Raw genomic sequence first — 26,633 nt, 5'->3', positions numbered from 1 at the left:
GCTGGATTGGTCAACAAGGATGCCCGTTGTGACAGTACTGTTTTATAATGTGGACACCTGCCCCGTAGGAAATGGACTGAGACCACCAACTCATTTCACATAAGTTAGCAAACAGCTGTCAGATGGTAAACAACTTGTGGTCACTATTGTTCCTGGCTGGATTAGGAACAGTGACCCAGAGGTGAACAGCTCATATCCTGTTACCAAGGGCATGTGTCGCAGCTCAGTAAGCAGCCACTGCATTTTACGTTTAATTGAAAAGTTTGAATTGTGATGTACCAGTATTGTATATTATTGTATGTTTCATTGCATGTTGGTTTTGCTTTTTTTTTTCCCCTTAAGTTTGTACTGTTTAATTTGTTCATTTTGATGTGCTGTTTTTTTCCCTGCACTTTTCCACTCTCTCAACCTAGATGGACACCAAGCAAGAAATCAAAATATCTCTTTTTCTTTAGCAATCTCTCTGTTTTACTCAATTAAAAATATTATTTTTCTGCCTATAGGCAATACAGATGTGTACACATAAAATTGGATTTTAGCTGATTTTTAGAAAGAAAAGATTTCATTTCCTAAAATTGCAGGGAAGGTTTCTCACTACAAGCAGTGGCAGCTGTTGTTGGGCTGTCTTCCTGAGTATGCAGACAGCTTTGTATCCTTGTCACAGCTCTAAACTTTATCATACTGTGACAGAATGAAAAGGCAACTTTGATGTGTGTTTTTATTTTTGCTATTCATAATCATGTCAGCATTAACAAAATTTGTAACAGCAGCACTGGAGCCATCCCCAGCATGTGTAAGGAGTAACTTAACTCATATCATATGATGGCTTGAGAGATAAAAAGCAGCCTTTTGAAGTGCTTTGTTGTTGGGTGTTTCTTTGTTAGCTTTTTTTTACATTTGTAGGTTTTTATCTCTGCCTCTTCGTGCCCCCCCTCTGCCCCCCACTTTTCTAAAGTAAAATGAAGAGTCTGTTATTTTATTCACAGTGTGATAGAAGTGGTTGATACGGTCATACTGCTTTTACATTATCCTAAAGTCTTTGGCACTAAAGAGATATTGATACTGATTATATCATCCCATTGGGATGTGATGATGTTGTAGATGCTACCCTTTTGGTGGTCAGCATAACTGCGGAGAGGGATAAGAGTAGAGTGTCTGCCTGTTTGTTGGGAAGGGAGATGGTAGGGTGCAGGCTGTTTTAACCTGGGTAGGCACAACAGCTGCTCTGTGTGTGCTATACAGATGAAGAAATGTGTATTCAGCGAATGCTGTGCAAGAAAACCCAGACAGACACAGCATGCAATTTCTGACTGCCTGTAGTGCAGTGCTTGCAGAGATCATGTCTAGTTACATGATTAATATGATTTTTTTTATTGAGCTTCTGCACAGCCCACTGAATGACCCTGTAATCTCTTTAAGATGCTGATTGTTAACCACTGTGTTCTAGCTCTTGTAAGCTCACCATTTGTCAACAGATTTTTTTTTGGTAACTCAGTTTCATTCACTTTCTGTGAAGTCTTTATTTTTGCGTTATGTTTTTATAATGTAATCCTGATGAATTTATGACCGCCATCCTTAGCATCATTAGATACTTTGTTAGATGTATCAGTATCTCATAGTATTTAGTACATTCAGAGATCAGCCATGTAAAGCAATAGCAATTGTGGCTCTACAAGCAGAAGACATTTTAAAAGTTTAAAGAAGTGGACATGCCAATCCAATCTCATTTCTGCTACTAACTAAACTTGGACTTCCAGAAGGTGTTTTGCGCTTTCTCCCAGCAAATGGTTTTGCCTGTCAGGCCTAAAGAATGATAATTCTGAGGAAGGTGCTGTCTTCCCAGCTCTTCTGTCAGGATGCTGACTAAAACTGTCCGTGTGCAGAAGAACTATATTCTGTTGCTGACAAAGAGCAGCACCAGACAAGCTCAAACATATGAGAGAACATGAAGGCAGAACTCCCTAGAGAGCAACAGGAAGCTTTAAATCAAAAGGCCATTATTTTTCTGTGCCCAGTAAGAGACAGGATAGTCTTCATATCTGTTGTAGAACTTCAGCTCTATATATCAGTTTCTTTATTGGAGGTTTCATCCCTTTGTGAATAGTATTTGGCTGCTGTATTTTTTTTCTCATGAGGTCTGTGTTCTATATCAGTAAAACCAGAGATGGTCACTGGTGCCATTAGGTACTGCTTTCTGCTCTGTGGCATGTGTGACTGCTTGTGATTGTGGTACCCAGTTAGGATGGGGAAGCAGAACTGTGTCTCACTGGCCTCATCTCTGTACCATTGTGATGGACTGAAACTAGCTTCATTGCTTGGTGTTTGAGTAACACCTGTACACGTGTTACAGAGATGCACATGGGACCAGCATTCCATGAGGAAGTGGAATAGAAGAAAGCCCATAATGGCAGTCAAAGCCGAGGGGGATGGGCTGTGCAGGGTATCAGGGAGAGAGGTATGAAGTCCCTTTCTGGTTCCCATCCTGGCAGAGAGAGGGTGCTGAAGGGTGAGAAGGCAGGGTGGAGGCAGGATGTCTGTTCTCCATGTTGGTCTAGCATCTTTCTCTGTACATTGCTGTTTTTTGGGTTGATTGTTGAAGGCTGAGACCCAGGTGAACACATGGGAATATTTCTCAGTCTTTGTATGTGATCACTGGGTTGTAAGGGAGTTTTACTTCTTATACCTCCTGCAGTAGTGATTACAGGTATTGCAAAGGTTCCCTGCCTTGGCTATTGCCATAAAATAAACACTGCAAGGGATACTTATCCATATGCCTGATTTATCAAAAATGATAGCATCTTTCAAAGACATAAAACAAAAACATTGTTTGTGTGAGATGTTCATGACTATTAGAGGCATGATTCTGTTGCTTTGAGTTTTCACTGGCACAAGGTTGCTGAATTGCTTGAATGCTACACATTTATAGTCCTGAAAAAAATTTAAAAGGTGGTGTTGCTCAAACAAAGCAGAACTGTGTCTGCTCCTCAGGTGCTCAGATGCCTTGAGGCGCATAGACTTCGGAAGGGAGGTTCTCCAGAAAATTGTTTGTGTTCATAAAATTTGTCTGAGAATTTAGGCTCCAAAACCAGTATGTATTTGTGGGAAACTTAGCTTTGGTTTCTCAAAGTCTGTCCTCCACTTAGATAGGCAAACATTTTTATCCCAAATGTTTGTCTCTGTGGAATTTTCTTTTTTGGAGAGAGCTTGCTGTCTACTAAGCTACTGGTTGCATGTTGTAGTGCACAAGGTAACTATTGAGTGGTTAATAGAGGTAGTGTTCATGTCCAAGAAAAATAAAGAAACCTCAGGCTATGTGATGCAATTCCAGTAACCTGAAGTGAAACATTGTAAGACACTCTGAAAAATAAGTATTTAATGCATTCAGAGCCATTGGACAGTAAATTAATAAGTAGTGACTTCTGGTTATCCCTGATGACTTGATCTAGCATTGATCTGTAAGTGTGACAGTGGTCAAATTTACTCCTCAGGCTAGTTGGTATGGAAGGGGCTGCAGTGATGGATTTCAGACTTCTTTGTAAATGTGTTAATATAATGCCATGTAAATTTTCACTTTGGTTGTGAGAAAGGTGTAGATAAAACTGGCATTTTCAGTGGAATGAGCACATGAGCTGAATGACACAGGAACTTCAAAATGGGTATTAAGTCGGTGAAAGGAAATGTGTCAAAAATTGTGCCAATGAAAACAATCACAGTCTTATTCTTACACCCTTCTTACATTGAAGGGTGTATCAGTGTTATGCACCAGTCTTAGTGCAAATTACCTTGACCAGCTAGTTCAAGTTGGTGGCAGGCTCAGGAGGAGCAGCAGTTTGTTTCATGGTGTAGGATGCTGACTTGCTCAAGGCAGATCTGGAGTGTTCTGACAAAGAGCTAAGAGGGAAGCCTGTGGATATCAGAGAGGGTAGGAAGGAGGAAGACCCTTTCCTCTTCTCTGGAAAAAAACCAGCTTTTTAACAATAACTAATCCTCAGCAGTAGAGATGCTGTCAGTTTCATGTTGAGCAATGGCCTTCAAACACATCCTTGAGAATTAGAAACAGATATGTTAAATGCAAAGTAATAACACTGGTGTTAGTGCTTTGCTGTTTTGTTTTTTTTTTCCTTAAAAAATTGTAGCTAAATCACACAGACAGCATAGTATCTCATTTTTCATAGGTAGAAACCCATGACACTGCTGGAAGGGTAGTGTACAAGCCACTGCACTGTCTTATCACCAGTCATGAGACTCTGTGTTGATCTGTTACTTAAATCATCTTTTGATTGTGGGAATTCTTGCCACTAACTCAGCCATCTGTGTACTTAATCATAAGGAATCATGTAATAAAAGTCAAGAATGCCATCAAGTGGCTTTTGGTATATCAAAAAAGGACAGTGATATGTGGATTTTTTCCTGATTTTTTTCATCAGAATATTAAAGTGAGATGGTTTTGTCTCTCTTTGATATAAAATAGAATTGGAAGTATGTATGCCATACATAAAATTTCTGTTAGTAGCATTTTGAGTGTAAATTGTTGCTATTACCAAGCTGAAGAAAATAGAGTCCATGAAGGAAAACCATAAAACACCAGCATTTTGTTCATTGATCATATTTTCCATTATATTGTTTGTGCTATGGTGTGGAAATACTATTATGACTATAATGCCTTTTTTTTTCTTAAGTGTAAGGAATGAATTCCTGCAGAATGTGTGAGTCTTGCAGGTAATATATATATCCAGCACAGTGGCTTTAGTGCATTTCCGTGACATTTTTACTTAAGTTTTTGCACTACTTGTGGGTAATTGGAGGAAAAAAAAAAGAGCAACAAGAGGTTTGATTTTAATGCCTATTCAGCTAATTGTGCTGATTGTGTGGGTTGAAGATAAGTGAGTATGGCAGGCTCCAGTGATCTTTGCAAACTTTTAATTAAAATAAATTGAAGCACAACTAGTAAAAACTTTGATTTTTTTTGGTTTTTTCCTTCCCTTTTGCTCTATTTTACTCCTAATATGTTGAAAGACCACAACACTTGCTTCTGGTCTGTCCATGTGTTTTAACGTAACCTGGTCTTGCAGCTGAAAATTCTGTCAATGTACACTTGTGACTTTATTTTTTACCTGACTGCTACATTGTATAAAATATTTGCAATATTTGGAGCTACTTTTACTTTGTTTGGCTGAAGAAAGGTAGATAATAGACCCATCAAAGGAATAGTTAAATGGTGTAATGCCTTAAGAAGAATGCGAAGCAGATCTGCTGATGGATTCTGGAATCTGTGCCCAGCTTCTTGGGTGGTTTTGCTACTCCTGGTTGAAATGTTAGAAAGGGAAAAAACAGCTTCTGTTCTGATGACTGACTTGCAGGATGCAATTTTGATTAGCTAGATCTGCCTTGTTCAGTGAAGTTAACGTGGTTTGACAGGACTTTGATTAGGAAGCGATCATCTCTGTTGATAGTAAACAGTTGGTCACTTTCAGCAGAGGTGGGAATGATGCCCTTTGTCTTGCATGAAGTATGATTTGTTGGTTCAAGTTCTGGTTGAATTCAAAAAGAAAGTGTGGGTGGAATGGGAGAGAGTATAGTACCAGGAGTAGAAGTTTATGGTAGACTCCCCAGTCCTCTTAACATTGGGGCTTTATTGTCTTGACTGGCACTGAGAGACAAAAGAGGGAGAGGGTCACTTTGTCTTTGAAGCACTTGCAGTGTACAGGGTTGTGAAAGAAAGGTCTGGTTACAAGACATACAGATTAGGATAACTCTGCTCCTTATTTCTCATATTCCTGTAAGATGAATTAAAAATCTAAGTATCAAGGACTACTGATTGGTGGAATACTGTGGAAAGACAGCTGTGAGCATAAACCTGGGGCTGATGAATGAAAGTATTTTTAGAGTTTAAATCTTTATAAGAATTAGCAATAACATTTTGTTACCATGCAAATGCAGTCTCAATGATAGTATGTCCTGTCCTGTCACTGTAGTAAGAGTGATGTTAAAAAGTTCTGAAGGGATTCTAGGTAAAAGATTGTACTTTGATTTGTTTTGTTTTGTTTTGCGTACTGTGAGCTAGTCTCTGTTCCCTGGTATAAAGGAGGTAATCCCACATGTGACAGGCTGAAAAAAAATTGGGTGTGTTGTGGAAACACTTATTTCTTCAAAGAATTCTTGAACAAGAAATTAAGCAATGCTTCGTGCCAGAATGTCTGTATGGTTTAATTGTTGAGGGTCTCATTCTGACAGCTTTATGCATGCAGGGGCCCAGCTTCTTGCCTGGTGGTCGTTTTAGCCCCAGGGGTGTTACGGGTGGGTTGAGGGCCCAAGTGATTGAAAAAGTATGTCCCTGCTTAGGCTCAGGAATCTCATCTCTCACTCTGCCAACTGGTTGTGGATCAGTCTTTTGTTATATGACCTAGGAAGAAATAAATATATGTGCTTAATTTCTGTTCACACTGTTGCAAGCTAAACTTTGGCAGTAATTCAGATAGCCAGTGTCAAGCTTGCTAGGACTGAGAAAAATGTAACAAATTAGACCAGATCTGTAGCTTGGATTTACATTCTTGTCCTCCTCATCTGGATGTGGTCTTGATTCAGCTAATAGGCTGAATTAATTGACGTTGCCTCCCACATACCTTGGCTAGAGAGACTATGGGGGAGGTTATATGAAGTATATGAACTCTCCCTGGCTGGGGTTTTTGTAAAAGGGAAGACAGTTTTCCATTCTTATGCAGTGTTTTCTGGCGAGGCAAATTGTGTCTAGCTCCATCTAGAGCCTGTCGACTCTGCAATCTCCCTCTGCCTCGTTTTTTTTTTTTCTTTTTTTTCCCCACCATGTTTTAATATGGAGCACGCTGTTTGGCTCATGTGGGTTTAGAAACAGATGTTGCATATGAGCAATCTCCTGCATCACAGCATGTTAAGCCAGGTAGTGGGCCACTGGGGTAAATTACTGTAGACAGACCTTTCTGCTACACTCAAACTGCATCTCTTCATATGAACCTGACATTTTTTCTTTTTTTATTTAAAGCTGAAAGGAATACTTCTTCTTGCTTACTCTTTACCTTCTCAATTTTTTTAAAAATACCTAAGAGGAACATTTGCCTTCTATCTTTGCCAAGTTATTTAGTAGAAGAGTGTAAATTAAAGCCATTGTCTTGAAATGTGCTTTTGGCGTAGACTACATACAAGTATAAGAAATTGTAGCATAGTATTTCTTCTGGTCTGCCAGGTAAAGTTTTTCCTTTTTTCTTCCTCTTCTCTAATTTTTACACTTGGGATATTGGTTATAATATAGAAAAAACAGAGGCTCCAGTTTATGCATTAGTGTTTCAGTACAGTAGCAGTAAAGGTATTGTAATGAGGAATGTGGGGCTTTTTTCAGATATACTAAAAGTTGTTCTTAGTTTTAGAGTTACACAGTGATCAGATTGAGAAAGAATAGGCCCTGCACACAATCAGTTTTCTGACTAGAGTGTGTTCATCAAGAGAATGCAGAATAAGCAGGTATTGGCTAATACAGAGTCCTTAATATTTATCCATCAGTTGGTGGACGAGTGAGTCAGGAGTTAAATTACACACGGCAGAAGATTGGAGAAGAGGCCATGTTCAACCCCCAGCTCATGATCCAGACTCCACAGGAAGATGGTGCTAATGTACTAACAACAGAAGCACTCCGACAGCACCTTGAGTCTGCACTTCAGGCCAGCAGAGTACATGTCTATATGTACAACAGGTGAGGGGAAAATCACAAATTTTCTTGATCATATGTGGTAGCTGAAAATGGATGCGTGCTTTCCTTAATATGTTTTTAAATAGTTGGCACTTCTGAGCCTTTCCCTTGGGGCTGTGTTTTGATTCGAGTGTCACTGGTTTCTGATAGCTTGTCACTGTGGCATGATAGCTGTGATAAATTGGCATTTAACAAGTAAGTGGTGTTACGTGAGGCATGCCACAGCATGTGACATTTCTTTAGGTAAAGGTATAATGTCTGTGATCTTAAATGTAGAACCTTATGGATAGGATTCCTAACATTGAAAATCCTTCCATACTAGAGTTGAATTCACTTGCTAATGTCATAATGAGGTACATAATGGCTGTGAACAGTGGCAGAGGCTAGTGTTCTTCCAATAGTTTGGCTATAAAGGGAAATGCAGATGTGGTAGAAATGTCAGCAGGTGGAATAAGAGCTGTTTAATAACACAGACAACAGACTGTGCCTTAAAGAGTGTCTGTGGCCGCATACTGATGGTTGGCAGTTCTGTGTTGTCCCACAGAAAAATAATAAAGGTGCACCTCAGGAAGGTACCAGCACAGGGCTAGGATGTCTCCCTGAAAAATGGTTCTGCCAGGGTTACTACTTACACAGTGATGTGCCTAGGAGTCCTGCCTGTGAGGCACAAAGCTCCCTGTCTTTCAGCAGATCTTTTCAGCACACCCAGCTGGTTCCTCCATGAGCTGCTGCTAAGGCTCCAATTATCTTTTATGCAGCTTCTGCCCTAAGTCATTAGAAGCCATGGTAGTGGAAGTTGTAATACAACTGAAATAAGAAGGCTGGAATCTTAATGGTTCATTTGCTTCTGCATGTGTTGGTCCGCTGACTATATTTGAGTCCTCTGAGCTGGAGGTGGCTTTTCTCTTACTGGTGTCATCAAGTGATACCTTAAGTCACAAGCAGTCTCATATAAATGAGACTGACAAAAATACAAGATGTATTTTTGTCCCATGAACACATGTTGACTATCCTGTATGTACAAAAGCACCTCCCTCCTTATTTTGAATGAGTTTTACAGAGAATAGGGAAACAACTGAATAAAGGCGCTTTTTTTTGGGTGAGGTTTAATATATCTCTTTTTAATAACATTTGCCTTACTCAATGATTTGCTGCTTGAGCCCAGTGTGTGTATGTGAGTCACAGTTTTAAATGTCTGTTATATTTTCAAAATTACTTCTCAGTAATTGTGCAAGAAGAAAATATTTGTCCTTCACGTTTCTTACAGACAGTGGAAATTGGAACATTTGTGTTACAAATCAGGAGAACTCATCACTGAAGCAGGTTACATGGACCAGGTATGTGTAGCAGGCATTTAATTACAAGGTTTGTGTATTTTCATGATTCAGCTTGTGGTGCATTGATTATATTCTTGTGTGACTGTGTTTTTCCTCTTTCTGATTTTGACAGATCATAGAATATCTTTATCCTTGCTTAATTATCACTCCTTTGGACTGCTTCTGGGAGGGAGCAAAGCTACAGTCAGGAACTGCCTATCTATTGTAAGCATGTGTTTTTTGTAACTTTCTGGTCTGAATGTTTCAAATTGTATAACTGTGTACAGTGCTTCAGTTTCATTTCCATTGTTTATTCAGATTATGTTTTAACAGGAAAATAAAATGTGTAGTGTATCTGCATTAAAAATACGCATATTTTTTCATTTAACACAAGGTTTACCTCAATTTAAATCCTCTTTTATTTTTCCTGTGCTGCTAGCATGCAAATCAAAATGTAAATTCTGAGTTGGAGTTTTAAGAACTTTATGCTTTACCTTTTTTTTTATCCCTGGAACAAAGTTGTTTCTGGTGGATTTTTTTTTCCCCATAAAATACAAAAACATTGGTTGGCTGGGAATTTTAGACCTAAGAAAATGTCTTGGGTTAATTTCCAAGCCTTTCTGAAGAGTAAAGAACAAATCCTTTGCTTCAGAGACCAGTAAAGAAACCATATAGTATCTTTTATAGATGGTTTCTCACAGTTTACGAGTGTGATATTAGATGCCCTGAGTTCTTTAAAGAGCTAATTGTTAATCTGTGCAGGCATTTTCTGTTAATTATGCAAGAGTTAGCATTTGAGTTATTGTTTCTGTCCTGGTTTGCATGTCTCTGCAAAAGCAATTTGCAATGGCCATCTCCTAACCTTTAGTATACAGTTTTAGATGGGGAAATAAGGGGGTTTGTGTTTTCTGGTTGGGAGATTCAGAATAATGACTTAAGCCTGGTTAAGCAGATACAGTGTGGTTTGAACCACAGAATAAGGCAGTCAAAAGCCTTTCTGGTCTGTCAACATCACAAATTCAGAAGTGGGGGGTGGGAGACGTGACAGTGATAGTGGTGACAGCCATGGTAGCAGGAAGGCTTGATGGTTGATAGTCAAGCTGCCAGGGCATTTGAAGGACCACAGTATTGTTACAGATAAACAAAGATCAGTTATATTGATTGATTACATTTGCAAGATGATTATTAGACTAGCAAGAAGTAATCTGATACTATGAGAAAGGCTTTCTTTCCTCAGTCCCCTCTCTTCTGTCCCTTTCCCCTCCCCCTAATTCTTTGAAGCAGCAGTTGGCTGCTTTTTTGTTATTTAGGTTCTTGATAATTTGTTTTGCTTTGTTTGTAAGTGAAAGTATTTTTAACTAGTTTTACAAGAACAGAGTACTTTTTTTGTTCAAATTATAACTGGGCTTTAAGGAAAGTACATAAACAAATCTAATTAAAGCATGCCTTACATTTCACGAAACAGCTTTACCAGAAAAGGTTTTAACTTGTAGCAGAAAATAACTCAGTTATTTGTTCAAACGTGAATTTTAAAGTATGTTTATTTCAGAACTTCTTTTGTCTTTTTTCTATGTGTCTTTCTCTTCTGGTTGCTCTTGCAGAGGGAAGCCTCCTTTGCAGTGGATCAACTTTGACCCTTTAGAATTCTTGGAAGAGTTAAAGAAAATAAACTACCAAGTGGAGAGCTGGGAAGAAATGCTGAATAAAGCAGAGGTTGGTCATGGTTATATGGATCGACCCTGCCTGAATCCTGCTGATCCCGATTGCCCAATCACAGCTCCCAATAAAAATTCCACCAAAGTAAGTTTGCTTGTCCTTGTGCATGTCTTTTCAAGGGAGGCTGGGGGTGGGGAAGGTTGGGGGGGGAAGGTCAAACAGACTAGAAGAAAGTGCCATTTTCTTCCAAGCAGTATATGGCTTGTACTCTTGCATGATGTCATTTTTCTGTTCCTACTACCACTGTTAGCTCACTGTCATGGATTTTGCCTCCTTGTATGATGCAATGCTTAATCCTGTACATTCAGAGTGAAAGTACAGTTGTCAGCTGTTGCTGTGGCACTGCAGTGATGTGGCATTTCAGCAAACTGGTGCCTCAGACAGACAATAGCCACTGCTGGAACACAGCTGCTGCTGCTGCACCCCCATGCCATGCAGAAAAGTCTTTCCTCAAGTAGCTCCAATTTTGTTGATTTTTTGTGATGAATTCAAAGACATAAGGCTTGAATTTATATATCCCTTTATCAGGCACGTTAGACTTTGGAGAAATTGCCATCTGATCTACAAGCACCTGGGTGTTTTCTTAGCTTGATTTGTTGAATGCCTTTTTCTAGTAGACTACCCAGATGGTCTTTAACATCCATGATTCTAGTTCACTGAGTGCTGAATTAAGGTATGAATTTATAAAGTTATGAAACCTATTAACTGCTTCTTTGTAACTTTTTCTAGCCTCTTGATGTAGCCCTTGTTTTGAGTGGTGGATGCTATGGACTATCAAGAAAATACATGCATTGGCAGGAGGAGCTGATTATAGGTGGTACAGTCAAGAACAGTTCTGGTAAACTTGTCAGGTAAAAAAAATATTTAAAGAAAATGTCAGTTTTAATTGGTTATGGTTCATTTTTTGGGCCACGGTAGGAGGATGATGCAAACTCTATTGTCCTTCACATGTATTATAAATTTCACTTCAGGGTGACACGTTTCAAGAGAGAAGAATTTAAAAGAGTGCTTTGGCTGTTGTTTCAATGTAAAGTGGTGTCATCAGTTCCTGCTTCTCATCTTAGAATGATGGTGTATGTCAGTCAGAAAGAAAGCTTTTTACTGACAGCTTTGTTGTTTAGAATGTATGTATAAAGCATTGATCAGTCTGTAAAGCACTGAACACCTTTGATCACATTTTGAAATATGATCAAAGGAAAAAGGAAGGAAAATAATGTAATGAGTAATGAGTAATGTAATGAGTAATGTACTAACTCCTTTGACTTCTCTCAGAATTCCAAAATATTCACTGAATGTTTTATTCAGGGTCAATACAGAGAATAGTCTATTTTCATGTCCCTGTGTTGTTAATACAACTTTGAGTAGTAACACAAACTCAAACCCTTTGTTTTAGACTTCTGAATGAAGACATAGAACACTGCACTTTAGTGGGGGAATGAAACTGTGTGATTTACTGTTCTGAAAAATTCAGGCCATACTTAACAACATGAAGCATAATTTTTTCCAGAGAACTTTTAACCTTTTTAGCTTCACATAACATATTGATAATTCTCTCATGAAAGAGCCAAGTAAGGCATTTCCATAGAAAGAGAAAAAGGTTCCTTCTCTTACTAACTAATGGTTCCTTCTTATTAATCAATAAGAGCTTCTGAAATTGTTGGATGGAATTGCCTATTGTGGAAATTGAGGGTGGATTGCCTTTGTGTATTCCCCACAGTTTATTAGGCATGAGGAGTTTAATCTACTTCTCTCCAAGGGGTAAAAAGACCAAGGTCTCAAATGACATTTTGCCAGCATTTACAAGACTTCATAGAAACAACTGTTCCTGTGGCATCCTCACAGCAATCTGTCTTATCAAGCATGAACTTAAGAACAGATTTGTAGGGTTATATTCTTTTTTCCTGAAATTAATCCTACTGAAAATAATGTCAAAACTCTTATTAACTTTAGTGAAAACAGATTTAGCCTCAATAGCAGTACAACTGCACTAGATACACAGTAGAATAATTATATTCTGTTCAATTTTAATGCAAGCATGTGCCCTATAAAGTCAAGAACTCAAGCAAGCTCCTGTTAGAATTGCATTGGCACTTCATGCCATGAAAATATTTTCCTGAGAATTCTCAGTTTATGCCTATTTCTCCTCTCTCTTCCCTCCTTGTCACAGTGCCCAGGCTTTACAAACCATGTTTCAATTAATGACCCCTAAGCAAATGTATGAACATTTCAAGGGGTATGAATATGTTTCACATATCAACTGGAACGAGGACAAAGCAGCAGCAATTTTGGAAGCCTGGCAGAGGATGTATGTTGAGGTAAAATTGAAAATAACTTAGATTCTATACTATAAAGTCCTACTAAGGTTCACTGCCTGCTTTTTATAGTATTTCCTTAAGGAATATGCTTAAAACAGAACTGAGTCATTACCTCCCTGTTTTTAAGAGTTCTTTTGGTGGTTGGTTGTTTTTTTGGTTTGGTTTTTTTCTTTTTTTTTTTTTTTTTTTTTTGGTTTGGGGTGTTTTGGTTTGTTTGTTTGTTTTTGTTTTTGTTTTTTTCCAGTAAGAAGCTGCTTGGCTATTCCTGTATGAGAAGCCATGAAGGTTTTACTTTTTGCTGCCTGGGACACTTTTGTTTAGGTGGGGCTGAGAAGAAACCAAAGCGCTAGCTGGAATTTAAAAGCTTTTGGTTGGCGATTATTCTAAAGGTGTCTGGAAAATATTAGCCACCCATGGGCTGCTCCCTCAACAGCAGCCCAGGTGAGGAGGCTGTGTGAAAAGGCCTGCCCTCTGTGTCCCAAACCCTGCCCTCCACTGCACTCCTCCTGACCTCTGCAAATGGCCAGGCAGGGAGGGGCAGAGACATGGCTGGCCTGGGTTAAGTGCAGAACTGGTACTCTGTTGTGGAGTTACAGGAAGGGGTTCAAGTTAAGTATTTGTAATGAGCTGGGCATGCAGTAGGCTTTCCTGAAGGTGCTCAAATTCTGTCTCATAATCAGCAGCTTGCCAGAAAAAAATCAGGAAACACCATCAGTGTTTTATCGCATCAGCGTAATGTCTGTGTAGAGCATGGGCTTTATAGCAGGAACATTCAGGCAAAAAAGATTTGATTTCAGATGTGTGCTGTAGAAGATGGTAATGACTTTTTTTGACTAAATGACTAAAATAAAACAAAGAAATTCTTTATTCACACAAAGTTTTATTTTTCTTTTCATAGGTTGTTCATCAAAGTGTTGCACAAAATTCTACTCAGAAGGTGCTTTCCTTCACTACGACCACCCTGGATGACATCTTGAAGTCATTTTCTGATGTCAGTGCTATCCGAGTAGCTAGTGGCTACTTACTAATGGTAATAAAATAAATCTTTTTAATTTTCTTTGGTAGTAGAGCAAGGCTTAAAAATATACTTTCTTGTTACCAGTTTGTAGTCGAGTATTTTACAAATATTTAAAGTAAAACCTACAGTTTGTAAACTTTACCTCAGGCTTCTCACCTGTTCCACTTTGTAACCTTTGTGACATGTCTATTCTGATTAAAAATTGTGTAAGGATCTGTAGGTGGATGGGGAGAGACAGCTGATAGATGAGGATCCATTCTAATGTTTTGGTTTTTTTCCCCCCAAATTCCCCTCCCTGCCTCCTCTCCTTAGCTTGCCTATGCCTGTTTGACGATGCTGCGGTGGGACTGTGCCAAGTCTCAGGGTGCTGTGGGGCTGGCAGGAGTCTTGTTGGTTGCACTCTCTGTGGCTGCAGGATTGGGCCTGTGCTCGTTGATCGGAATTTCCTTTAATGCTGCCACAACTCAGGTATTTAGAAGACACAAGTCTGCTGTTAAATTGCAAGTACTCTGTTAATGAATGAACACAAGTCAATCTTTGAGAAGTAAAGTACTGAAAAAATATTTTGTCTCTAAATTTTTACTTTACTGTTTTCCTATTTCACAGTTTATGCTGTGGTAAATTAAATTATCATGCTGACAAGTGATACTGAAGAAAAAACAGGTGTTATGTAATCTGTATAATTCTTGTTAGGTTTTTCTGTGTCCCAGTACAAGTGGAGGCATCCTAAGTATCTAAGGAGCTGCAGATTTTTTTTTACATCTGAATATACCAGGATGTTCAAATTCTGAAAATATTTAGAATGTAACTTGAATTATTATCAGATATTTGTCTATCTGAAACTTAAATTACTTCTGGTGAGAATTTGTGCCTGTTTATGGTATATTTTAAATTCCTCAGCTACATTCCAGAATAAAAGTTAATACCTGTATTGCATCATTTCCATTTTCATTTTACCCTTGGATTTGTGTAGAGTGTAATGTAAAAGTTGCTATAATTAGCCATTTAATGGCTAGCTGCGTGGCAGATCATAACACATTCTATTTGGGTTTTGTTTTGTTTCTTTCCCAAGGTTTTGCCTTTTCTTGCTCTTGGAGTTGGTGTAGATGATGTTTTCCTTCTGGCACATGCATTTAGTGAAACAGGACAGAATAAGAGAATTCCATTTGAGGTAATGACAAAATGGAGATTTGCAGGAAAATAAAACAAAAAGTTTCATATAGGAACAGATACTCATATCCAGAATTAATCAGTGGAGTTGTTGGGGTTTTTTTAATACTTTTCCTAGGGTTTAGAAATTCGTATTTCTGTCCAAATACGAAATTATAGCAATACATGTGGTCCTAGGGCAATTTTTGAATGTTGATATTCTTATTTCCTTTTTTTTTTAGTGTCTTAGGTTTATTTAATCTTGAAATTTAAATTTATAAACTGTTATATAAAGACAAACTTCCATAATCCAAATTCTGCCAAAAATTTCAGTGAAAATTAATGCAAATCTAGGAACAAACTCAAATAGGAGTCTTGATAATGAGATGATAAAATGATTGTAATAAAAGAACACATAAATAGAAGAGATAAGGAGGAAAGAGAGGGAAGACAGTTACCTTTACTTTTTTTTATGGCCCTAAAATTGAGTTATTTTCTGTATTTTTCGCTTGTTTTTATTTTCTGAAGTTTGTTATTGACCATGACATTTCAAAGCGTAACATATAACTGACAGGAAATCTAAGGCATCATCACTTTTATGATCCTTTACCTTTATTAATATTTTTAGTCTCAGTCCAAATTTTCACATCCCAAGTACATTCCATTTAAAACTAGTGCATATTTGCTAATTTTGTTTTGTATGAGCAGTCTTCCATGTGCTTTCTCCAGCTGGTTTTGTATGCAGGTAGTGCAACCTCACTCGATAACCTCTGTCTGCTTCATAATAGCCTATTGGGTTAGGAAAGGGTCATGTGTTTATCTTGATTTCTTGGTGGGTTTTGTGTGTGGTCCCTAGACTTGGTGGAGTTATTTTGTTTGTTTTGTTTGTTTTGTGACATATTTTTTCAAGATGTGTGGCTATGTTATGCCTCTCTGCTGTTAATAGATGCTTATTTTGTCTGAAAAACGAGAACACTAAGTGATTCTACTGGTAAAAATTAAATCCTTCTCAACAGCAGATGTATTTGATATATTGTCAGCATCCATTTAGTTTTGTGTTCTGAAGCTAGAATCAATTCTAGTCATGTTTTCTGCCCTCAAAAACTTGAGCAATTCATCTGTGTTCCTACCAAACAGTAAACTTGCTATGTAGTTTTCTCACATACCCTGAATTTATATTCAGAATTTAATTGTGATAATTTATCACTGGTACTTTGTTACATCTGTAGGATGACCCCATCATTTGCAGGACATCAGCTTATTCGCCTGACTTTTAAGATGCATCCTTTGTTTTGCAGGACAGAACAGGTGAATGTCTGAAGCGAACAGGAGCAAGTGTAGCCCTTACATCTATCAGCAATGTTACTGCTTTCTTTATGGCTGCCTTAATTCCTATTCCAGCTTTAAGAGCATTTTCACTCCAAGTAAGTTTATAACCTTTATATCCAAGTAAGCTACCCATTGTTAGCTCTGATGCCCTGTGGAAGTGTGATAATCGTACTTGGTGGTAGCACTGAAGCCTGATTTTGGTGCTCCTGTGGTTCACTGAGCCACAACTCACTGCAGCAGTACCACAGACCCAGGCAGTAACAGCTGCTGTCTGCTCTCCATTCTCCTGCTCCCTTTTCTCATCCGCAGAGTCTCTCACATCCTGCTAGCAGGTGAAAGAATACTCTGGCCCACCACAGCTGGGTTGAATGCAGAACCCAAGCTATATGTAACTAAGAAGAAACAAGTTCCCAGAGGGATTTGTGTTCTAAAGTCAAGAGGAGTAGGCCGTAGTGTAGTGTGTACTGTACTGTTTCTCAGCAGCAATTTAATCCTTTCATTCATGTTTGTCCAGTTTGCTGCTCTTCAAAACTACTAGTGCAATTGCAGCAGTACATATGAATTTGTAATTTTAATAATTGCTGTAGCACTTTTTACTGCCTTACAGTAATTTTAGCAAACTTGGAGAAAGCTTAATAATTGTGTTCCAGATGGGTACAAAGAAAATGTGAATTTTATGTGCTGAACCATGCATTGCTTGCCCTGCCTTCCTCTGTCTTCTTGTATTTGTTTGTGATAATGTACCTTCATAAACATGAAATATTTATGATATTGGAGAAGGATTTCTTCTAAAAGTGAAGACTGAAGAAAGATTTGGAAGTTTTTCCCCTGACACTAGCAATTTATAGCGCTGTACTATTTCAATAGTTATTTTTCTTCTTCTCTGGCCTGGTTCTCCATTGATTTTTATTCTCATTGAGGCCTTGGCTACCCAGAGGAAGCAGGCTGCAATTTTTCCTAATACATGTGGCAGTTATTGCTGTTCTCAGAGATTTAAGTATGCCTGCATTAAACTGTAAAATGGTGAACTGCTTGTGATTGCAGTTATGTTACTAATAATACAGAATATGAAAAACACAAAAGCTAAAACCTGAAGCATTAATAATTTGTTTACTTTTCCTTCTCAATAGGCAATTTGATAGAGAATAATAGAGAATGTACCGGCCTCATTGGTTTTCTTTATCATTTAGCAGATGCCTGTGGCAACTAAACCTAGATGTTTAGCCTTGAATAGTAAGCAGTGTTTAGCTCTGCTGATTTGCCAAAACCTAGATGTCTCTTCTTACTGATCATATGATCATATGTTTTATTTTATAGAATCACAGAATAGCTTGAGTTGTAACAGACTTTTTGAAGGTCATCTAGCCCAACCCTGTCCCCTACACCCTGAGCTGAGACATCTTTAACTAGATTTCTCTGGGCAACTTGTTCCAGTGTTTTCCTACCCAAATTTTTAAAAACCACTTCTTTCTTATATCTAATTGAAATTTACCCTCTTTCAGTTTAAAGTCATTCCTCTTGTTTTGTCCCTACCCCTTGTGAAAAGCCCCACTCCAACCTTCTGTAGCCCCCCTTTTGGTACTGAGAGGCTTCTGTAAGGTCCCTTCAGAAACTTCTCTTCTTCAGGCTGAGTAATCCAAATTCTCTCAGCCTTTTATCACATGAGAGATGTTAAATCCCTCAAATCACCTTTGTGACACTTCTCTGGACTCACTCCAGTGGGTCCATGTCCTTCCTGTGCTGTGCTGTGCTCCCATGTCCTGTGCTGGGAGCCCAGAGCTGGATGCAGGTTCCAGGTGGGCTCTCCCAGAGCAGAGCAGAGGGGCAGAATCCCCTCCCTGCCCTGCTGCCCACGCTGCTCTGGATGCAGCCCAGGACACGTTTGGCTCTCTGGGCTGGGAGTGCCCATGGCTGGGTCATGTCCAGCCTCTCACCCATCAGCACCCCAAGTCCTTCTGGGCAGGACTGCTCTCCTGTTCATCCCCAGCCTGACCTGATAGCATAACCCAAGTGCAGGTGCAGGACCATGTGCTTGGCTTTGTTGATCCTCATGACATTTGCATGGTAAAGACTAAACTTTATACATGAAATACTTTTGGTAGTATATCACTTCTTCCACTCGAAGAAGTTATTTATGTCTCTAAAGTCTGTGTCCCAGTTTCAAATATTTGACAGGTACCTTCAGCCGCTAACAGGATACTGGAGGTCATCAGACTGTAGTACCTGCTCTAAAGAAGTTGCATCAGCCTAAATGCATTTCATAAAGAAATATTCAACACAAATCTGCCATTTTGTTGTAATCTCATTGCTGAGTTGTTGAGTGTGATCCACCGATATTAATTCTCTCCTATCTGATCAAATTTTGCTCTTTTTTTTTACATGTTTTCACTCAATGTCACAATGTGACAGGTTGTCTTTGGAACATACGTGGAGACAACAGCTGTAATTGGTAGTATAATCAGCTAACTTACATATGCCTGTCCTAAAGTAATTTATTTTTGCCTATTGCCATGCTACAGACTGAGTCACTGAAAGTTTAAAATAAAGTCTGCATAGCAAAATGACAAACAAAAAGCTTCCAGTGAGATTTCAACATGCTGTATTATTGTATGAACATGTTGATATTATTCAGAATAAAAACATCAACATCTTTTATAAGGCAGTGATTAATACGGAATTTATGTGTAGGAACCCACATGAGTGTCCAGAAATTAGGGTTTGAATTACCCAAACTTTTCTCACTTGGTAATTTCTCTTTGCTAGAACACAGTAGCCCTGTATATAAGAGGTGAAACGTGCAAAGGAGGAGCAGTGGGCAATTTATATTCATTGATGTCAGAGCTGCATATATGACTGATACACTTATAAGTTAGCAGCCACTAAAATGAAATCCTTTGTTGTTAGGAAGGAACATCTAGTTGCTTTGCCTAGCTTCACAAGGTAAAATCAAAATCAGGTGATACTTTGATCTCAGTACTTGGAATCAGAGAATCATGGCAGTTTTGGTGGGTGGTCTGTATTTTTTTATGGATTTCTTTATTTACAGTCTCCTTCCTCTCTCTCCCTCTTACTCAGACTTGTTTAAACAAGAAGTCCTTGCTGTCTTTGATGGTTTCCTAGCAAGACTTAAAAAGCAATAAAATACTGCTGCATTTACTTTTCACAGATACTACCACCTTCTCATCTAGATAATGAATTTTTAACAGAGGGGCTTGAAAAAGAAGGATTGCTCTTGACCTTGTTTTGCTCTTCATTCACTTTTCTTAAGACATTACAAGGTAATTGTCGACCTTTGCATAATTTTGAGGCCCAGTATTGGTAAAATAACCTGGCTGCTGAGGGAGAATAAATAATTTCCTGCATCTGTAAGATAAACTAGTTAGAAACTCATGTTTTGCACATTAGTGCCTTCTTCTGTCTTAGCTTCTGTCATATTCTGCCAGTTAAAGCAGTTCATTGATACCTCTGAGCTGGTTATTTACTTTATGGAACTTGAACACTGCGAGTCTGATGGGGTCTTAAGAGTCTGCTAGGGTTAGCTCTTTGCAAAACTTAAAAAGTGGAATTTCGTTCTTTTGAAAGTGAGATCTTTGAAGTTAATTACATGCACAAGTAGGGACTGTTTTAGTTCTTTTCCTGTTCTATTTTTTTTTAATTTGTTAATCTTATTAGCCCCCTTTTTGAGCAGTTTTAGGACTTTGAGATCACTGAATATGACCTAAATACTCAGTCATAAGAATCATCTCTAAGAGTGCTCAAGACACTAAAGGAGTAGCTCCTGAATTTCAGACGTGTTTTGTTTCTTAAAATGGTGGTGAAGGAAGAGGTTATTGGAGAAATCCACTGAAAGTTTTGAAGCTTGCAATAGGAATGTCTTACGAACAGCCTTTTGTTTTGAGTATAAGTGAAGGAAGTCATGGTGGAGTCTAACTACCTCTGGGCTGTATTATTTCCTAAGACAGACTGTTCAGAGACTGTCACACCGTAAGCTCTGCCCAGGAAAGATAAGGTAAAAAAATTTATCAACTTCTTCTGTCTTACATCAGAAACTACTTTCCCCAGCAGCAGAGGAGTGGTGTGGATCCACCAGTGAGCAGAGGTGGAACTTTTCCCAAGGAGTGTTAGAAATTACTTTTTCCCTCACCACAAGAATGACAAGTTTTTTCCCTAAATGCAGAAGTCCATTACCAGGTGGCAGTGGTGGGTTTCTGGAGGGAAAGAAAGTATGCTTTTAAGCTCTTTCCATTATCTTACTCTGCTGAAGTGGTTCGTCCCCCACCTTTATCCACACCATTTACCTTTCCCTGCCCCTGACATGAGAATTTAACAAGCAGAATTAAAGCCTAAGGGAAAAGGGGGAAGGGGACGAGGATCTGAGCCTGTGCCATATCAGGAGGGAGTTGCAGATAGAGAGCAGTAGGGTGGAAGTTTTCCTGACAGGCCTCCTCATCTGTTTATCACCTCTGGCTATACAGCACACCCGGTCTCCTTGGGTGGGCTGCCAGGAATGGCACATAGCAGCACATACTTCAGCGGGGCCCCAGCACATACCTACCAGCTTGGCTCCCTGCTCCCTTGCTGCCTCCAGCACAGACTGCCATTCTTCTGTCTCTGTTAACAGTTGCAGCAGCAATAATATTTTTAAGCTGTGCATTATGAAAAGATGCAAAAACTGTAGCATGTTTCTCAGGAAGTGACCGACATAATTTTTGCCTGATTAATGGAATTTTTTTACTGCTCTCTGATCTCATTTCACTGAATGCCTTCATTTTACACCCTTGAGTAGGTCCCATTTTATTCTTCCTAGGCTAATCTTACTTTCACTGATTTCCCAAGGAAAAGGTCTGAGGCCTTTTTCTGTCCCATTTGGTCTCCAAAGTTGCGAGAGAAGATGCCCTGTTCTCAGAAATCCTAATCCTGGGTGCTGTCTGTGCTCAGGAAGCTCAGCTGCCGCAGTTCCTTGTTGTGTTTACAGATTGTGGCTGCTGTCAGAACCTCAGTGCTTGTACTTCCCTGTTCTGCAGCACTGTGTGTATGAACGGCATTGGGAGGGCAGCAGTGGCAGATGCATCAGGGCAGGGACTGAATCACTCTTCAGTAATTCATCCGTTCCTCTCCTTATCAAGTCAGAGGGTGGGGTTTCTTTGATGGGACAATGTATTAGAATTTGTACAAGAACTCAGTTGTGAAAGCTGAGAACAACTAATCCTTGTAACACTGAGTTAGGGTGGGTGAGATAGAGCGTGCAATATATAGGTAATGCAACATTAAGCACTAGGAATCTATTAAAATTAAAATCAGAACAGAGATTGTTTTGAAATATCTTACTTGCAGGGCAGTTAGTACATCAGCACTAGGATGGCACAGTGGAAAATCTAGTTGTTCTGAAAAGAGATGTAAGTAGTCAGATTTACTGTGTGTTGTTGGATTAGTTTTGATGCTTCCTAAAAAAATCAAATGTCAATATACCTATCCTTAATGGCATCTCTACCACACAGTTAAGTATTACTTTTCAGATTCAATAATATTGGTGATTCAAGGATGTTGAGGTCTAGAAAGGGAACTGATATGGCATGAAGTATTTGCAGCTTATAGAGCAGAAACAGAGGACTTCTGTTAGTTTTTCAGCCATGCTGAGAGGAGTAAGAATTATTGACTCAGACCTCAACTATTTTTTCCAAATCTCAGTAAATCTTAGCTGATCCTTGATACAAGATCTTAGTTAGGCACAACTAATTATTCATTTTATATGGGTGATTCAACCTCTTTTTGGTTTAGCACCAGCAAAGAAAGCAAATGTAAGAACGAGGTCCAACAAACACCTTTCTTTCAACAGCAGCCATTTGTTTTTCTGACAGATTGAATTAATTCTAGAACAGATCAAAAGCAAATCACTTAAAGTCTTCAGTGATTTTAAAGTTTTAAAGTCTTGGCTATGACCTTGCATACCTTTCTGTGTGAATATTTATAAATCATTAAATAATCATTGGATCTTTTCTCACAAAGATGACTAAATACTAATTTGGCTTCAAGTACCAGGTAAATTCTGTTTTAGTAGCCATGTCTGCAGACAACCAGCAGTACTAAAATCTTACTTCAAGCAGGCTGGAGGTCAGGAAAAAGAAACAGCAATAAAACCAGCTTTTGTACGCACTTTATTTATGATTGAAATTACTAGAAAATATTTACATAACTAGTCAATTCTGTCATTTTAAGAACAGTAAAACAATATCTAAGCTTTTTATTATATTCTGACTATTTCAAAACTGTAAAAATCATTCAGAGTGTTATTACTTTGATTTTTGCAGATAAATTTGTTTGTACTGCCAGTTTTGAGGTCTGATCTCTCAAGATCAAAAGAAACCATATATTTATTTTGGGAAAAAGGACATCACATTTATATTGGGTCATTTTTGTAGCCCAACTTTTGCTGCTCTTTAAGAATGTATTAACCCAAGTAGCCATTATTTCAGAAGTCACAGGTGGAAGAACTTGACAGTTTATATATAGATAGCTGGTCTATCTATATATATGAAACTGGGCTAGCATTGAGATTGCTGCTTACCAAATGGGTAAAACATAAGGCTTTCAAAGGGTTTTTTCTTTTCATTGGTTGGTGGCTGAAATTTTTTTTTCCCAGTGTTTCTCCTACTCTTACAACCCTCTTCCAGTTCCCAGTGCCCAGCTTTCCCTTTGTGATGGGTAGGGCTCCTAACAATTCTGCATTACAAATAAATGCTATCAATAATAATGATAGATACTGCGCCACATATGTTTATGGAAATTCTCTGGGAATCTCTGTGTGGGAAAGGGTTTGGAGTATGGTTTGAAAGGGGGTGGGCGGGGAGGTTGTTTTTTTCATTATGTGATACTTGCTTTACAAATTAAATCAAGTATTCTTGTTCCAATTTAAGACTCATTTTGGTAGACTGGCTTATAAATCAAGCTCTGTTAAACACAGACATATTAATACATATATTTGCTGTGTGGTGTTGATTTAGTTTTGATTGTACTTAAAAAATAATCCCTGATAAACTCAAAATATTGCTCTTTCTTGGCTAAACTTTTAAGTAAGACTATCAAGTGCACAATATTTCACTAAGGTGATAGTTTTTTAAAATTTACTGAGATCTAATTTTCTGATTTAATAACATGCTTTAATATTATTGTGATACTTAAATTGCTTCAGATCCCATAAATGTAAGACCTTCAGTTCTAGTTTCAGGTTATCTTCCATTTTATTTTCTTTGAGACTCTAAATATGTCAGAGTTTTGTGTAAAAATATGATTACTGAGTCAACAGGCTGTTTTTCCTCTTTAAAAATAATCACCACGTATCCAGGCACAGATGTGTTATAATAATCCGAGGCTGAGTATTAAATTAATTCATCACAATAGTCCTTCCATAATGAAATGGGAAAATATAATCTCTCAGTTTGCTCAGGCAAAAGCTTGAAAGCATCAGATGGATTGTAATGGTAAATGGGGATGAGAATTGAAAGGGATTTTTATGCTTTGTAAAGCTGATGCCCTAGATGAAGTTTAGCAGCGTTACTTATCCTGTGATTGTCTCTAGGCAGCTGTTGTGGTGGTGTTCAATTTTGCTATGGTTCTGCTGATTTTTCCTGCTATCCTGAGCATGGACCTTTACCGTCGGGAGGACAGGAGACTGGATATATTTTGCTGTTTTACAAGGTGAGAGTTAGCAGCAGCTTTGTCCTCTCTGTGGTCACCAATCAGTGCATCCATTCCTTGTCAAGTGTGGGAGTTCTTCACTAAAGTGGGATCAGCATGTTATTGTTACCATTTCATTGCTAGTGACTGGCTTACATTTGCTACCTTGTTTTTTACCTGCCTGAAGGGAAAAGCTGAAGTATATCTGTCTCCCTCTCTTCCCCCATATCCCCTTTCCCCCACACTTTTCCCTTCATTTCTATATATGTTCATTTTGACTGTTGGAGAACAACTTTCTGAAAGCAGATGAAAGACCCACTTGAGGAATATCTTGAAGTATTTTAGAAGGTTTTGACTTACTGCAAGGTGTCCAGTGCCAGTATTAGCTAATCTTGGAAAGGTGTACATAACTCAGGATACTGAGAAGCCTGACTTACAGTAAATCATGATATGTTAAATTTTATGCATTTATGCCTTTAAACTTAAATAAATAAACTGTGAAATTACTTCCCCTTAGGGGAGTTTTTCATAGCACTATAAGGAATAATCACTACCATTACAGGATAATGCTTGATAAAGTGTCCTTTGTGGGTGCAGTAGTAATACAGAATGGTAATACTGCCATTCTAAAGCACGTACAAACACACTCTCACCTGATACACAGCCAACTCTGAGCCTATAATGGGGGTTAGGAGTCTGCTGTCGTTGGTGGAGCCACTGCTTGGAAACCAAACATCTTTTCTACCTTAGTTTTTGCTTTTGACTGCAATGAAGAGGATGAGCTACACTTCCACACATGTACTCATACTATCAAAACCAAGATGTAGAGAATCTTCATTGGGACATTTTAACCCTTTACATGCATCCAGGACCCAATAGTTTAATATTTAATGTCAAAGGAAGAAAACATTTTACTAAATTTGTCTCTGAGATAATGGTTAAAACAGGGAGTGGATCCCAAGCTATTTCTTATTCAGTCATAGTTCCAGAGAACAGCTGAATGTATTAGGGTGTTGGAGCCCTGATTCTCAAGAATTCAGGACACTCAGACCTTCCATTTATTCCCTCATCCAAAGCTGCACCAAATGTGGATCAGAATTCAGCCCTTTTGCATCTGAAGAAATGCAGTTAGTGAGAGCTTGCTTTGATTAGGTAGGCAAATTAGAGGAATTCTGTCTAATTTTTGTAGGATTTGTGCACTTGATGAAAAATATTTGATACTGTTTAGTATTGTCCATTTGTCGTTTCTCATGTACAGGAATAGGCTTGTCTCTGATAATTATCATTTTTTAATATAAACTAGGTAACTGCTAGGGTCTTGCATAGACTAAAATAAAGGGAATACTTCAATTACTTCTGTGGTTTTTTCTCTTCATATGGCCCATCCTTTCTAGGAATTAATCCTTTAATTAATACTGTAACATTTTCCTGATTTATAAAATATTCAGTCAGTATATGGCAAATCATTTCAACCTGCCTCCCAAAAGTCTGAGATCTTATCCAGAATGCTCAAATATCATTTAACAGTTACTTCATTTCTTCTAAACGCGAGAACTAGCTATGTCATGCATTTCCCTCTTCCTCTAAATATCTTAATTCTCAGTGTGGGTATAGAGATGCAGACTCACAGACTTAGTGTGCATTCAGACTGTACAACTACCTGATGAGCATGTGTAATTATTGGAGTGATGTGTGTACATGTCAATGTCTTCAGACAGATGCTGTTTCCTTCTTCCTGAAGGACAAGAAATTAGCACGTATTCTCAGGAGCTTACACTATGAACCATAGCTGAGAGATGTTTCCTAAATGCACAGAATGCAATTAATGTCTAAGTGGTACACGTAATTAGTGTAAACTGTCTGGTAGAAGTAGAAAAGAATCTCAGATGAAAGCATGTTATCCTATCTAGCCCAATTAAAATAAGGATCTGTCTCAATGCGATCAGATGGCTTTTTCTTCTCTTACAGCCCGTGTGTCACCAGAGTGATTCAGGTTGAGCCTCAAGCTTATGCAGAAAATGACAATACCTGCTACAGTCCTCCACCCCCGTACAGCAGCCACAGTTTTGCACATGAAACCCAGATTACAATGCAGTCCACAGTGCAGCTGCGCACAGAATATGATCCTCACACGCAGGTGTACTACACCACAGCAGAGCCCCGCTCAGAAATATCTGTGCAGCCAGTGACAGTGACACAAGATAACCTGAGCTGCCAGAGCCCAGAAAGCACAAGCTCGACGAGGGATTTGCTTTCCCAATTCTCAGACTCCAGTATACATTGCCTTGAGCAACCCTGTGCAAAGTGGACACTCTCATCTTTTGCAGAAAAGCATTATGCTCCATTCCTCCTAAAACCAAAAGCTAAGGTAATCGGGGGATCTATTTACCTGGGTT

The 26,633-nt window shown here is 38.5% G+C and overlaps 1 protein-coding gene across 4 annotated transcripts in view; it reads left to right on the top strand.

Annotated features, from left to right (window-relative positions):
- PTCH1 (patched 1) overlaps positions 1-26,633 on the top strand; it is a 73,370-nt gene that overhangs the window by 21,952 nt on the left and 24,785 nt on the right. For 3 of the 4 annotated variants that reach the window (XR_012577995.1, XM_074532234.1, XM_014269045.3), the window contains exons 3-14: positions 7,534-7,723; positions 8,988-9,057; positions 9,170-9,261; positions 10,638-10,836; positions 11,482-11,603; positions 12,920-13,067; positions 13,966-14,097; positions 14,398-14,553; positions 15,158-15,256; positions 16,533-16,658; positions 24,140-24,258; positions 26,206-26,605. Coding sequence is in view for 3 of the 4 variants with exons in the window: in XM_074532234.1 (XP_074388335.1) it covers positions 7,534-7,723; positions 8,988-9,057; positions 9,170-9,261; positions 10,638-10,836; positions 11,482-11,603; positions 12,920-13,067; positions 13,966-14,097; positions 14,398-14,553; positions 15,158-15,256; positions 16,533-16,658; positions 24,140-24,258; positions 26,206-26,605 (1,853 nt within the window). In the remaining variant the exon portion in view is untranslated. The remainder of the gene's footprint in view (positions 1-7,533; positions 7,724-8,987; positions 9,058-9,169; positions 9,262-10,637; positions 10,837-11,481; positions 11,604-12,919; positions 13,068-13,965; positions 14,098-14,397; positions 14,554-15,157; positions 15,257-16,532; positions 16,659-24,139; positions 24,259-26,205; positions 26,606-26,633) is intronic. The other variant, XM_074532233.1, reaches the window with a different exon arrangement.

The sequence above is a fragment of the Zonotrichia albicollis genome, chromosome Z (genome assembly GCF_047830755.1).
Source record: "Zonotrichia albicollis isolate bZonAlb1 chromosome Z, bZonAlb1.hap1, whole genome shotgun sequence".
Lineage (NCBI taxonomy): Eukaryota > Metazoa > Chordata > Aves > Passeriformes > Passerellidae > Zonotrichia > Zonotrichia albicollis.
Note: the sequence above shows the minus strand (reverse complement) of the source record. Positions and strands in the feature narration are given on the sequence as shown.